The sequence below is a fragment of the Anomaloglossus baeobatrachus genome, chromosome 4, assembly GCF_048569485.1.
Source record: "Anomaloglossus baeobatrachus isolate aAnoBae1 chromosome 4, aAnoBae1.hap1, whole genome shotgun sequence".
Lineage (NCBI taxonomy): Eukaryota > Metazoa > Chordata > Amphibia > Anura > Aromobatidae > Anomaloglossus > Anomaloglossus baeobatrachus.
Window position 1 is genome coordinate 418,511,882 of NC_134356.1, and position 16,051 is coordinate 418,527,932.

The 16,051-nt window shown below is 45.1% G+C and overlaps 1 protein-coding gene across 4 annotated transcripts in view; it reads left to right on the top strand.

Annotated features, from left to right (window-relative positions):
- The window catches only part of FLNC (filamin C), a 74,961-nt gene that overhangs the window by 29,624 nt on the left and 29,286 nt on the right, over positions 1 to 16,051 (top strand). For 2 of the 4 annotated variants that reach the window (XM_075345383.1, XM_075345384.1), the window contains exons 3-10: positions 1,610 to 1,707; positions 6,992 to 7,142; positions 9,462 to 9,580; positions 10,024 to 10,101; positions 11,034 to 11,196; positions 11,280 to 11,480; positions 13,047 to 13,178; positions 14,510 to 14,647. In XM_075345383.1, the coding sequence (XP_075201498.1) occupies positions 1,610 to 1,707; positions 6,992 to 7,142; positions 9,462 to 9,580; positions 10,024 to 10,101; positions 11,034 to 11,196; positions 11,280 to 11,480; positions 13,047 to 13,178; positions 14,510 to 14,647 (1,080 nt within the window). The remainder of the gene's footprint in view (positions 1 to 1,609; positions 1,708 to 6,991; positions 7,143 to 9,461; positions 9,581 to 10,023; positions 10,102 to 11,033; positions 11,197 to 11,279; positions 11,481 to 13,046; positions 13,179 to 14,509; positions 14,648 to 16,051) is intronic. The other 2 variants (XM_075345385.1, XM_075345386.1) reach the window with 1 other exon arrangement.

Here is a 16,051-nt window from a genome sequence, read left to right on the forward strand (position 1 = left end):
TATCCATCTGTCTGTCTATCTATTTATCTATCCATCTGTGCCGCCCCCGTGGAAGCAGCCAAGCTGCTCGGATCTGGGTTCGCTGTGGCTCGAGGGTCTCCGGACCCGGGGGTCGTGCGGCCACTCAACTGTAAGGGGGGTATTTTCAGGGGAGTTGATATATAGTGACGCCATCCGTGGTATACGGTAATTTGGGGAGTACCGCCACTGCCGTTGGTAGTACCGTGGGTGATGAAGTGGGGCAGCAAGGTGTCGTAAACCTCCACGGGTAGGGGGATGCCCCGGGACTCGGTGTAGGGGTGCCGTGGGATGAAGGGGTCACTCTCGTACTCACTCAGTTCATAAACAGATGCTGACAACCGGGTAAACCAATTCTCTGAGTACCGCTGCCGCTGAGGGCAGCTCGTCTGGGTCCTGTCCCCTATAGTGTTGCCTGGTGATCCGTGACCTGCCTCCTGGCACTAAGTTTGACTTCAACTTGGTGGCCCAGTAGTATGGAACTAGCCAGGCCCCGCTCCCCACTATGGCTAAGTGTGGGAGCTTGCTCTCAGGGCTCACCCTTGGGATTTTCTGGACCGTTTTGGATTGAAAAGTCCTATGCCCCTCGTTGCGCTAGTGCCCCGATTCTGGAGCGGGTGGGAACGGGTCATAAAGGCTCCGTTCTTCTCAGGTGAATTGTCGGGTTGCCTGAAGCTACTCCCCGACCTAGGGTCTGTGTACCCCGTTGTGCCTTCAGTCCCCGACTGGTGACAGTGCTGGGCTGCCGGCTGTCTTCCTCGACAAGTCCAGGCACCTTGCCACAATCCCCTGCGACCGGGGGTCCGACTCCTCTAGGTCCAGGCCACCGTCTGCAACCTAGACAGCTCTTCCAGGAGCCACCGCTCCCGACTTCCTCTCTCCTACTACACACACTCTCTCTGACTACACTCCTCACCTCCCCTGCCTTGTTGGAGGCAACACTATTTAGTTAGGCACCCAGAACCAAGACAGAGGTGGAATACTGCACGGAAGGGCAGTTTGTGCAGTACCCTGTGACGACCTGATAGTCCAGGGGCGTCACACATCTATCTATCTTTATCTACCTAATTTTCCTTTAGTTACCACCCATGTGTTTTTTTAAGCAAAACTGCAAAAACTCCATAATCAACAATAATTTTTAGACTTGCATTTTTATAGTGTTTTTGACTGACTTCATTGAAGTCAATGGGTGAAAAAATGCTGCAAAAAATGCAGATTATTTTCTCTATCAAATCTTCAAGTCACAAGTATGCATCGTGTGCATAACACTTCAAGATTCTCATGGACTTTTCTTGGCATCAGGATTCCCTTCAGGTTTTGTGACAAATTTGCACTCAAAACGCATCTAAAAAACGCAATCAGGCGGACATCCCTATTTTTAATTATCATGTCAATGGTCTTAGATGACCATTCACACATATGGATATTTTAGAATGGTTTAACCGGAAACCATGTTGGCTATGATGATCGATTTGTAGGAGAGATCGCCTGGTGTTTGCTAAGTGCATAGATCACTCTACAAGTTTATTATAACAGTCACAATAATAAGAACTGTATCATGATGATTAAAAATGCCCCCTTCTTTATGTAGGTCTGTGCCCAGACTGGGAGGCGTGGGACCCTAACCAGCCTGTGGAGAATGCGAGGGAAGCAATGCAGCAAGCAGATGACTGGCTCGGAGTACCGCAGGTGAGAGATACAGGGCTTCATTTAAGAACCTTAGGGGCAGATTCATCATCAATTTTTTTACTTTTTTCCTGGAGTAAAAATAATTTATTTTATTTGGAACCTTAAGATTATTTTATTTATTTTAAGTTTATTTTGCCTTTTCTTTTCCTTTGCATTACAGGGATGGCTTTGGTTATTCAGATTTTTTAGTCTAATTCATAATTTTTGACCTTTTGAAATGTCGCAAAATCTTGGTATAATTGTACTCTACTCGGTAAAAATTCAGACTCTTTTTTTTTGACCAGTTGAAGACAAAGGTACAACATATTAATTCTTATGGAAAGGAATTGACTGTTTGTTCTAAAAAAAAAAAGCACAAAATAGCTAAAGAGACAGAAAATAAATATCTTTGAATTTGCAAAAAGACAGGACAAAAATAAATAAATAAAAAAAAATTAGCAAATAATGAATCAGGGCATTAATGTTTTCAGAATGAAATCCCATTAAATATTTGGTCATCAAATATATCTTCTATGAATACAGCTTATATACATTGTGGTCATAAAAAGAGAATAATTACCTAACGAGGGTGATCCATTTACATAACCCTTTATGGTCCAGGGTGGCACCATTAATTGTAAGCCCTTATAAAGCTTGGTGTAACCACTATCGGCAGAATTGTGAAAACAATGGATGAGTAATGGTTACTGGCTATTGTAAGGAGTCATCCCGATTATAAGCAATGGCCATATTTCAGAATTACTGTACTTTGGAATTATTTTCTTTAGTCCTTACTAACAGCCCAGATATCTATAAATGGAAGATGTCCTTGGATATGATCTCATCTCCATGCGTGGGCACTTAAAGGAAAAAAGGATACATAGATAACCTAGATAATCCAGGACACTGTAGGGAAATTCGCAATCTATATATATAATTGCCTTATTCTGTCTGTCTGTCTGTCTGTCTGTCTGTCTGTCTGTCATGCTCTGAAATTGTGTCCTTACGGTGACACAAAGCTGATTGGCCGCTGGGCTCACCATGGCCCCGCCCCCCACACGGATTGGCCTCTCGCCCCGGCTCTCTGCAGGCCCCGCCCCCCTCACGCAATGCACGCTCGCTCTGCCCCAACTGACACGGAGCCGCGACTCCCAGGTGAGTACACACACACATCAGATCACACTCACTCTCACACATCACATCCACACACTCACAACATGCTGGGATATCGCTTGCTTCTACACCGGCTCCGTCACGATCCCAGCAGCGCCAGACATAACCTTGCGATGCTGGCATCTTGACGGAGGCCGTGAAAGCTGGTAACCATTATACACATCGGGTAACTAAGGTCCCTTAGTTACCCGATGTGTATCATAGTTACCAGTGTACACCGGCTCACACTCACTCTCACACACACCTCACACACACATCACATCGCATCCACACATCAAGGTCCTGCAACGGCGGAAAATACAGACACATAACAGCACACACATAACAGCACACACATACACACACACATAACAGCACACACATAACAGCACACACATAACAGCACACACACATACACACACACACACATACACACACACAAATCAGATCACACACACCTCACACATCACATCGCATCCACATACTCACAACATCCTGGGATATCGCTTGCTTCTCGGCGGCGGGACTGTGCTGTTGTGAGCTTCCAGGACCTGCGGGAGGATCACATGGCCAGAAGCATGTGATATCCCCGGATGTTGTGAGTATAAGCGCGTATGTGCGATATCGTCAGTGTCTGTGTGTGTGAGTGTATGCGATCGGGTGTGTGTGAGTGGATGCGATCGGGTGTGTGTGAGTGGATGCGATCGGGTGTGTGTGAGTGGATGCGATCGGGTGTGTGTGAGTGGATGCGATCGGGTGTGTGTGAGTGGATGCGATCGGGTGTGTGAGTGTCGGCAGAGGAGCACGGCGTGCTGGAGGAGGCTGGGAGCAGAGAGGCTGATCATGGGGAAGGCTGGGAGGAGAGAGGCTGATGCTGGGAGGGGGAGGCTGGGACGAGGGAGGCTGATGCTGGTGGAGGCTGATGCTTGGGGAGGCTGGAAGGAGAGAGGCTAATGCTGGTGGAGGCTGATGCTTGGGGAGGCTGATGCTGGGGGAGACTGGGAGGGGAAGGCTGATGCTGAGGGAGGCTGGGAGGAAGGAGGCTGGGAGGAGAGAGGCTGATCCTGGGGAAGGCTGGGAACGGGAGGCTGATGCTGAGGGAGGCTGGAAGGAGAGAGGCTGATGCTGGGGGAGGCTGGAAGGAGAGAGGCTGATGCTGGTGGAGGCTGATGCTTGGGGAGGCTGATGCTGGGGGAGACTGGGAGCGGAAGGCTGATGCTGAGGGAGGCTGGGAGGAAGGAGGCTGGGAGGAGAGAGGCTGATCCTGGGGAAGGCTGGGAAGGGGAGGCTGATGCTGGGGGAGGCTGGAAGGAGAGAGGCTGATGCTGGTGGAGGCTGATGCATGGGGAGGCTGATGCTGGGGGAAACTGGGAGCGGAAGGCTGATGCTGAGGGAGGCTGGGAGGGGGAGGCTGGGAGGAAGGAGGCTGGGAGGAGAGAGGCTGATCCTGGGGAAGGCTGGGAAGGGGAGGCTGATGCTGAGGGAAGCTGGAAGGAGAGAGGCTGATGCTGGGGGAGGCTGGAAGGAGAGAGGCTGAGGCTGGGAGGAGAGAGGCTGATGCTGGGGAAGGCTGATGCTGAGGGAGGCTGGGAGGGGAAAGCTGATGCTGGGGAAGGCTGGGAGGACGAAGGCTGGGAGGAGAGAGGCTGACCCTGGGGAAGGCTGGGAGAGGGAGGCTGATGCTGTCGGAGGCTGATGCTGGGGGAGGCTGGAAGGAGAGAGGCTGATGCTGGTGGAGGCTGATGCTTAGAGAGGCTGGGAGAGGGAGGCTGATGCTGAGGGAGGCTGGGAGAAGGGAGGCTGGGAGAGGTAGGCTGAGAGAAGAGAGGCTGATGCACACACACACACACACACACACACGCGCGCGCACTGCACAACACACCACACACACACACACACACTGGGAACCACAAACAACTGCCCTACACAGACACCCACACACACAGACAACGCTGTACACACACAACACGCAACACACAAACACCGCGGCACACACAAATATACGCACATACCGCACAACACACACATTGCACAAAACATACCTCCCCCCAAAACACACCACACACACACAAACCGCGCAACACACACACACAACGCTACAGACACACAGCGCTCCACAAACAACGCAACACACGCAACACACATACAACACCGCTCTCACCCCCCGTCACACCCAGACAACACCCAGAACATGTACAGCGCCCTACACAAACACTTGGTAACTACACACAACAACATCTCTCTATATATTTATATATATAACAAAAATCATACATGAACTACACAATACGTAAATTCTAGAATACCCGATGCGTAGAATCGGGCCACCTTCTAGTATATGTATAAAAGACAAAAAGTCAACAAAAAATAATGCATAACATTAGATGTAGGAGAACAATAAGATATAGAAGAATATGGACTGCTGGGGACAAGTGAGAAGTAAACCTTTAAAAATGGATCCTTAGCCAACATGCCTGTTACTAGAGTAAAGGCCCCGTCACACGCAGCGATATCGCTAGCGAGCGTTCCCGCCCCCGTCGTTTGTGCGTCACGGGCAAATTGCTGCCCGTGGCGCACAATATCATTCGGAGACATCACACGGATTTACCTGCCTAGCGACGTCGCTGTGGCCGGCGAACCGCCTCCTTTTTGAGGAGGCGGTTCGTGCGGCGTTACAGCGGCGTCAATAAGCGGCCGCCTAATAGAAGCGGAGGGGAGGAGATGAGCGGCTGGAACATCCCGCCCACCCCCTTCCTTCCTCGTTGCCGGCGGCCTCAGGTAAGCTGTAGTTCGTCATTCCCGCAGTGTCACACGTAGCGATGTGTGCTGCCTCGAGAACGACGAACAACCTGCAACCTCAACAATCAATGATTTTTTTAAAATGAACGACGTGTCAACGATGGACGATTTGGTGAGTATTTTCCATAGTTAACGGTCGCTCGTTGGTGTCACACGCAACGACGTCGCTAACGATGACAGATGTGAGTCACAGAATCTGTGACCCCCGGCGATATATCGTTAGATACGTCATTGCGTGTGACGGGGCTTATAGTAGATTCATTCACATACCACGAAGCTGTGTATCTCTTCTCCTTTCAGGCTCAGTCATAACAGAAGTTGTCTGACTAAACGGCTTGTACATATACTGTCAGGACTTGATCCAGTATTGGTGTGTCAAGTTGGATACGTTGGCTACCAGGCTCAGAAAAAACTAGTTGCAGCATTGGATTTAGCTTTGATATAAGCCTATTACCCTTTTGCATGCCAGACTTAATGAAGAGTACATTGGAGTAAGATGTACCAATTTCATTAAAGAGTGGGTTTTTTTCCACCGCTGGAGAGGTGCTTTAAATCTAAGGCCCTGTCCCCGGTCTTACACTAACCCTGCGGCATCTTCACCTTTTTTCGGCATCACTCTTATCTTGTGCCCGTAACTTCTGACTTTCCCAAAGTAAGAAGTTACATCATAAGCTCTCAATACAAGTCTATGAGTGCCAGAATGAGGCTGTCATAGACTTATATTGAGTTGTGACCTTTGGTGCGTTCTATGAAACACTGGATCTGCTGGCATGTCATAAAGTACCTTAGACCGACTGGAGTGACATTTGAAACAGATGAAGATGGCGGCAGGTGAGTATAGGACAGGAGGCCAGGATCTTAAATTTAATGTACAAATCCAGTGGTGAAATAAAAAAAAAACAAAAACTGAAGTGTTGCTTTAAGAAGTGTGGCCCTCTAAATGAATTTTCCATATCTTTCAGATGCCACAAGAAATATATGCCAGTCAGGGACTAGTGTACTTTTCTGTCATTATTTGCACCATTTTTTGTGGCATAAATGATCATTTATTTGTTGGACGTTCTCACTCTCCCGGCTGACCTCCACACACTTTTCAAAAACTTGGTTTAGCTGGTAGGGACTTGACTAATAATAACACAATTCACAAATTGTGCAATATTTCAAGATGTTTTGCAGCAGAAAAACTGTCAAAAGCTGCTTGATAAATCAGCCCCATAAAGCTGATCAAGCTAATATCTCTATTATGTAATTGTGTTTGCCTTATGTCTACAACAACAAATTTGAGTTCCATAGATACAAGACTATATATTATTTTACTAAATGTAAATATGTTAATACTTGCTCTGCATTGTAGGTTATCGCCCCTGAAGAGATTGTGGATCCCAATGTAGATGAACACTCAGTCATGACCTACCTGTCCCAATTCCCCAAGGCAAAGCTAAAGCCTGGCGCACCTCTTCGATCCAAACAGCTGCATCCCAAGAAAGCCATTGCTTATGGACCAGGTATGGGAATCATGTGCTAATAAAACGTGTCTGAATTCCATAGTAAACAACATAAAGTTTTCAAAGAACAAGGAAAACCTTAATTATTCATATTAGAAGTTTATTTTTAGATCACTTTTTGAAATAGATCCCTTGTGTTAGAGGAAAGGGTTAAAGAGGGAGATCAGGTAGCCCCCGCAGTTCCCTTTCTGCTGGCTCTCGTAGCGTAACACGATGTCTGGGTGAGCTCATGCTCTCAATCCGCTCTGCTCCATCTCTTCTTGGCAACATCACGATTGTTACAATATGTTGATCTGTAGCAGTTAAACTCCCAAATGTGGACAATTAGGAGAAAGGCAAGACCAACACAAGCTCCAGTGGGGCCTCATTGAGTTCCAGGATCTTCATGCTTCCGAAATGTCCACGAAATATAGTGAAATGCAAACAGAAGCTATAGATGGTCATTACTCCATGTACTTCTGCATGTAAGGATTGGGTATTTCTGATTATCAGTTGTATATGCATTGATCAGTAAAACGAACATAATGGGAAAAATAACCAGTCAACAAGTATTTTTTTAGTTATGTTACTAAAAAATGTAATGTTTTAAAAAAGTTCACCAATCTTCTTTAAAGGGAATGTATTATCAAAATGTCCTATTTAAATCAGGTTATTGTGTTAAATGTTTTATTTTTTTCTTAATATCACAATCTGTATTAAAAAACATAAAAAAAATGACATTTTGCAATTTTCCCACTTGACTGGGGCTATTTTAGACTTTAACTTTTAGTGAAGACTTTTCAGTACCCTCATTATTATCATCACAGGCAGGATTACAATGATAGGTGACACCTCTATACAGAGCTAATTACATAGGATCAACCGTTCACAGCTTCCTTTACAAGGACCTTTGCTCATTAGATGCTTCAAATGCAAAGAAAGGGTCAGAGTCAGTTGTTAATGTACACGTGGATTTCCTGAAAGAACATGAAGTCTAAACCCAGCGGTCAGTGTGAAGATTGCACGATTTCTATTGTTTTATTGCAGATTATGATATGAAAAAAATGTAGGCAAAAATGTTTCAAAAATTAATTTTACATAAAAAATGATTTATAAACAGTAGGTAATTATCTGATGAGAAACTCCATTTAAAAGTTAAAGGGGTTGTACACTACTAGGACAACTACTTCTGATTCTACATGTTTCCCCCCAGGTGATATAAAAAAGCCTATACTTACCTCCCGTACCAGCACCGTTCCAGCGGTGACGAGGCTTTTGTTCCTAGGCCTCATGTTACGTTGTGACATCACATGAGCCCAACGTCCAATCAGCGCCGCCTTCTCTCTCCCTGCCTTCGGACAAACAAGTTAATCAACAGTAAGTGAGCACTGCAGCTGCCACTCACCTCCTGTTCATTGCTCCTGTATCCAAAGGCGGGGAGAGATAAGCCAGCGCTGATTGGATGGGGGACTCTCATGACGTCACAACATCACATGTGCTCTGTCACCGCTGGAACCGTACCTGCTGCAGAGATGAGTAAAAGCTTTTTTATTTTACCGGGGGGAAACATGTGGAATCAGAAATGGGTTGTCCTAGTAGTGAACAACCCCTTTACCAGAGTGAGATGATGCTTATAATGATAAATAGAAGCCAAAAATTTACCCTGCTCTAGTGCTTCCTCTCCAATGGTTTACAGTGGAGAGGAAGAGATGATGTCATGACCCCCAATGACCTTATGACTGATGCCACTGATTGGCTACGGGGTCAGGAGACTTTTGTTTGGAACATCATTCCTTCTGGTCTAGTGCGGACAGTTGGAGCAGCTGCACTGGTTTAGGGGATGGAAATTCAATGATAGAATGATTCTTTTTTTAATTTATTAGTATGGTTAACTTTTAAAGGAAAGCGGAAAACTCCTTTACAAGCTTATTTGGAGTGTAACTTGTTTTGCTATACTAATTTAGATCTACTATCTACTATCGTAAAGCATTAATAGTAAAGAAGCTCTTTCATTGAAACATCAAAGAGGCTGGTATGAATCCAAAATATAGACATGATAGAAATGTATGTGCTCCGGTTGACTGGTATTTTTGAACAATTTGTTAGAATAAAAATATAGAATGCTTCAATTTCTGTCACATTACTAAGCTATTCTGCTCTCTTCCTAAAGAATATGGCATCTAATGAAAGCCTCCATAAAGTCCCATTAATGCAATTCTAATTCCGCAATGTATACTGTTAACGAGACCTAAATTTGTATAATATTATAGCTATTGAAATATTTCACATTATTTTTCATATCTGTCAGTACATGTACATTTGATATTACTTGTTTTTCAGGTATTGAACCTCAGGGAAACATGGTTTTGAAGCCTGCCTTTTTCACAGTGGAGACTATCGAAGCTGGCCTTGGGGAAGTGCTAGTCTTTGTAGAAGATCCTGAGGGACACACTGAGGAGGTAAAGACTTGATATACCAGCTGGGTTACATCTTGTTGAACATCAGGGGAAGTTTACTGCTAGTGATGAGCAAGCACTACCATGCTCGGGTGTTTAGTACCTGTAACAAGCAGTTGGAGTAGCTAAGTATCCGGAAGATCTTCTGGAAAAATGCTCAAGTTCACCATTAACTTCTAGTATACTCGGCTACTCAAGTCGTACCCATCCGAGCATCCAACTGCTCATTACCAGTACGAAGCATGGAAGTGCTCGCTCATCACTATTTACTATTAATGATAACTATAATATGAGCTAAGGATAATGCAACCACACCTGTATTCTGAAGAATAACTCAATAACTCATAATGACATGGACAATGCGTATTAAAGATCAATTTGCAATTTTTAACAAATCTATTTTCTTTGTTGTATCTAAACTTCTTAATCTGTGCGCTATTTCACAGGCCAAAGTTATTCCCAACAATGACAAGAACAGAACATACTCAGTCAGTTATGTGCCAAAGGTGGCAGGCCTCCACAAGGTAACGCACACTAAAGCTGGGTTCACACACAACGACAGCGACAACGACGTCGCTGTTACGTCACCATTTCCTGTGACGTAACAGCGACCTTACATGATCGCTAGTTAGCTATCAAACATGTAATTTTAAGCAGGACGGAGCAGCGATCATAGCGGCCTCGACGGTTGTTGGGACGTGTCACACGCGTCGCTGTGCGACGACTCAGACCTTGATAGAGGCGTGGTGTTTACCCCTAGACATGTTTTGCGTTGCCTCTTTTCACGCCCCTCTGTTCTGATTGGTGATCGCTACAGCGACTTTGCGTTGCCTTTTTCACGCCCCTCTGTTCCGATTGGTGATCACTACAGCGGCGCCTGATTGGGTGACCGTGCCAAACAAAGGAAGACACAAAGAATGACACACTAGCGACACCAGACAGAGACTCTACTACGTGGAACAAAGAATGGAACTTAAAGAATGAAATCACTGTAACGCCTTCGGCAAGTTACCCAATTGGAACGCTGTTATGACCACCAATCGGAGTCGTGGGGGCGTTGTAAAATACACCACAAAAACACGCCCTTGTCCTGCCTTCAGTCCTATGTCACTGCCTTCAGCGTCGTCGCGACCGTCGCTGCTGCGGTGTCAAACACAAGGATGCATGTGGCGCAGCGGGATAGCAGCGATCAAAAAATTACCTGGAATATTCAAGAGCCAGCAGCGATCTCGCAGCATGGGTCTGATCGTTGTTATGTGTCACACACAGCGACGTCGCTGTTGAGGTCGTTGCTATGTCACAGAAAATGGCGACTTAGCAGTGATGTCGTTGTCGTCGTTGCTGTGTGTGACACCACCATTAGGCTAGTTTCATGTAATGTAGTCAATACCGATTATGAATAAAGACTTTACTCAGTATATAACCATTTACCTTGATTGCCTCCCGTGAACCATAGGTCACAGTATTATTTGCTGGTCAGAACATCAACCAGAGCCCATTTAATGTCAATGTTGCCATGGCTCTTGGAGACGCCAACAAGGTTACAGCAAGAGGACCTGGTCTGGAACCTGTGGGAAATGTTGCCAACAAGCCTACATACTTTGATATCTACACAGCAGGTAAAGATCTGCTTTAGAAGACCACAATACAATAATATCAGTAGACGTACAGTGTATGGTAAAGGAATGTCTTGTTTCTATAGGTGCTGGATCTGGTGATGTTGGAGTAGTCATAGTTGATCCCCAGAACCGACAGGACACAGTAGAAGTTATTCTGGAGGACAAAGGAGATAATATCTATCGCTGCACCTACAGACCTAATATGGAGGGACCTCACAAGGTCTACATTACCTTTGCTGGAGCGCAGATTCCCAAATGTCCATATGTCGTTAACATTTCAGAAGGTTAGTTGATATCTGTGAAATCTGAGCACAATCATTGTTGGGAGCAAGCTTCCAGGTCCTGTGCAATGTCATCATTTTTAATGTTCCTAATTATTGTTATGTCATACTTGTTATTAATGTTATATCTATTGATCTTCTGTTGCTAACAGTAGCCATATGGTCTCAATTACTGAGCAATAGATGAACCATTTTCATTTTTTTCAGCCATTTATTATGTCCCTGTTGACTATACACATAAATACTATGCGTATGAGTTCCAACTTACATCATTTCAACCATAATACTACATAGTTTACATATTTTAGATATGCTAATAGTATGTCCATGACATAGTTTACTATTTCTTTCCGTCCTACAGAACTCATATAGACAGCTTTTTTCCAAATATGTTACTCTGGCTGCCCAACTCTTTGAAGTGTTGTAGGGGAATTATCCATTGAGTTCCCTTCTCATTGTGAGCTTAGCAGTCTAAAGGGTACTTTGCACGTTGCGACATCGCTAGCTGATTGTAGCGATGCCGAGCGCGATAGTCTCCGCCCCCGTCGCAGATGCGATATCTTGTGATAGCTGCCATAGTGAACATTATCGCTATGGCAGCTTCACACGCACTTACCTGCCCTGTGACGTCGCTCTGGCCGGTGAATTACCTCCTTCCTAAGGGGGCGGGTCGTGCGGCGTCACAGCGCCACACGGCAGGCGGCCAATAGAAGCAGGGGAGCGGAGATGAGCGGGACGTAAACATCCCACCCAACTCCTTCCTTCCTCATTGCAGCCGGGACGCAGGTAAGGCGATGTTCCTCGCTCCTGCGGCTTCATATACAGCGATGTGTGCTGCCGCAGGAACGATGAACAACATCGTACCTGTCGCTGCAGCGAAATTATGGAAATGACCGACACTACACAGATCACCGATTTTTGATGCTTTTGCGATAGTTTATCGGTGCTTCTAGGCTTTACACGTTGCGACGTCGTTACTTTCGTACTTTCGTACTTTTATTTGACCCTGACGAGATCACAGTAGCGATGTCGCAACGTGCAAAGTACCCCTAAGAGGTGGTCCTAATCATGATTGACAGCTATATCCACCCTTATATAGATATTGCTGTCAATCACTCATTAGGGCCACCCGCTTGACTGCTAAGCTCAGAACGAGAGAAAATTTAAATGAATAAAATACAAGTTTTCTAGGGTTTTTCCTACAAACCAATTTATCGATCTGATCAGCTTCTCCTGCTCTATACCATTCATGACACTACATTCCCAAAACAGCAGGTTCCCTTTAATAATATTAGGTTACCTTTAATGATATTATTAAGTAACTTCAAATTGTCATATAAATTTACAAACTGTTACACACACATACTGTGCCCAATGGTTTGCATGGATCATTGCATGTGTGTATGGATGTACAGCGGTCATTGTCATTGTGTACCTTTGACTATGTATGTATTCGTCATTGTTTGCCTGTATGTTTGGTTACTATTTTGTATCAGTAAGTATGCTGCATAATGCCGCCTTTGCTTTCTATGACTTTCTCTCCCCCATGTTTCTTTGCTTTTCCAATAGCTGCGGTCTTGCCCCCGGCTCCCAGCACCCCTCCCCTTCAGGTCACCCCTCAGGCTATTGCCAACCCTCCTCCTGAAAAAGCTAAGAAAGTGGCTCCCCCACCTCCACCCAAACCTAAACCACGCAAGTCAAGTTAGTATGGCCTGGCAAGAATGAAAGGGCATCAGCCTTAGCATGGCTTGCCCTGACAGAGTAGTCTAGTCTGTGCATGGAGGTTGTTTTGTGAGCTTTATATTAGATTTAGCGACGACCATTTCTTTGCATGCTGTACGCATGACCTGCCCACAACATACCCTCCTATTGCTTGATAGAAAAACTAGATACAATATAGTAAATGCCATTGATAGGGCATTTTGGATAAGTTGCTGCATGAAACAGCACATAATTTGGGTTATTCTCAACATTCTTCAAGACAAACAATCTAACTCCTGATTTGTAGGGGAAGGATGCGCTCCAACTTGATTGACAGTACAGACCAGAAGCATCATTGCATCTTTGATCAGAACTTATCACTCTCCCACGAGGAAGCTTTACCTCTACAACCTCATGATAGTGTAGTGATAATGGTATCAATGATACGGCCAGCTTCAGAGCAGCACTTACAAGCTTTATAAAAAAGAGCTTGTAAGCACTGTGCTCCTAAGACACTGCCTCCTGCCAATAGACTGCAGAAGTGGCCAGTAACCTAGGCAACAAGCAGTAAACAATAACATTAAAAATCCCTATATTTTTGGTAACAGAAAAGATTTTTAGTTAGAGGTAAGTTGCAAAGTTGCTTGTTTGGTTTTTTTACAAGCACTTTGCAATTTGTGTTGATCAGAATATCCCTTTAATTGCGGATACCAGTAAGTTTAGAGCTGATATATTAAGATTTTGAGCAATCAATATAAAGTAATTAATGTCACTGGCCAGGTATAAAGAGAAAGACAATACATATTGTCAGGGACACAAGTGTTTTTAGTAGTAGAGTTTGCTTTTCTTCAGAAATCCAAAGTAACAGTAGATGGTTTACTTATTTATATACTATTTTATATCATACCCTCTTACTGAATATGATATAGTAACAGGTATTTTAGTGGATTTCTGCATCCTCTAAACTACTATTTTTACACTCTTTCATGGTAATCAAGTGCAACATTGGGGACCCCAGTCTTCAGATAATCAATTCTTCATAGATTATCTGTGTATTGTTTGAATTTGCATGTGGCTTTGCATTTTCATGTTATGCAAATACACAATCCTCAGGAATGAGCACATGTTATGTAACATGTTGGTATTTGCTGTTGTTGAGAGTTCAGGTAAACTAAAATCCTCCCCCTGAAAAAAAAAACCATTTTTTGTTATACAAGTCTTGCAGTGTAAATTACAGTAATAGGGCAATTTAAGTAGATTTAACCCATGTAGTTGGGCCTTGGTCTATACTCTATAGTCATAGAAAGAACACATTTTCTTTTTTCTTGCAGCATCTAACCCTAGTGCCTGCAGAGCTTCAGGTCGTGGACTTCAGCCAAAAGGTGTTCGTGTCAAAGAAATTGCTGATTTCAAAGTATTCACCAAAGGAGCAGGAAGTGGAGAACTGAAAGTATCTGTGAAAGGACCCAGTAAGTAGAGACGCTTAAATCATGTAACAAAGTCTATTATCATTCATACTTTCATTGTACATATGACTTGATGGCGCCACAACTGAGCCCTACCACTCACACGGAGATGGACAAACCATGGGAGGGGTAGACCCTGTCATCTGTAGCACCCACGGGGCAAAGGGTCAAATGTACTCGTTGCCGTTCCAGTGAGGTTGGGTCTGGGATGTCACGGGTGGCCCTGCCCACTCCGTGGCCCCGAGGTGTACAGTGAAAGGGAGGATGATGGAATGGTAGTTTGTCTCATGACGCCATCTGTGGTCAGGGATTAGCCGCCGCTGCGGGTGATGTCCTCCGTGGCTGGTAGTGTTGCATCAAGGATGGTTCTGCTCCCCTCAGGTCGAGTGGGCCTCGGGGAGGATGATGAGAGACTGTAATGGCCGTTGGAGCCAAAGCGCGGGGCAACGGCGTCGGCAATAAGAGGCTGAGTCAGCTGCTGTGGTTCCAGGTCTTTTTACTCACAGTTCAAGTGCTGCCTCAGGGTAGCGGTCTCTGCCGTAATGGGCCACAGCCAATCCAGGATAAGATGGAGATAACCACCAGTATTTGGAATGTTCTTTCCCAAGGGTTGCCCCTCTGGAAGTCAGGAACCCGGGCTGAGCTTCTCGCTCCAAACCACAGGCCCTGTGAAGAAGAAAGAAGGAAGAAGGTGGTGTCGTGTTGCCAGAACTGTAGTCCTGACTTGACTGAAGATTGTGTAGAGGTTGCTCCTACTTCTACCCCAAGTGATGCCCGCCCCCAGGTTGTTGTCTTAGTGACCGGGAAAGTCCCATGCATCGTGATGGCCACCCCAAAGCCTACCCTAGTCCAGTCCCCAATGAGAAGGTACCTAAGCTGTATGTAAGGTGAAATGTGGAAACACCAGTGATTAACCCCTCATTACCCGAGATGAATACTGCACCCTAAGTGAGGTGCAGTACCCTGTGGCAACTGAAGCCTCAGGGGCGCCACACATCCACAGTTCCCTATTCAGACTAGAAGAAGCCCTAAATCTGACCCTGATTTGTCACTAGCTGACCGTGGAGGTTTGCATCCTAACATTACGTAATGGCACCCCGACCCTGAGTATGCCCTCCACTATGAACAAAGTGTAACACAAAACAACAAATGATAAAGGAAATGCACACAATCAGAGGGGGAGACACGGGGCTAAGAACTTATTCACACTGTCATACAGGGAAGATGGTGCAAAATGGTGGAAAAAATCCAAAAAACTTGCAGAATATGTTCAAACCCTCCAAATCCTAAATGAAACAGAATGAGAAGAATCCGGGGAAGTAAAGTCACAAACAAACAGCAGGGAAAAGCAATAAAGATAATTCAGCAAGAATATTCTTAACTGTAGAGCTGGGACTCCAAACATCC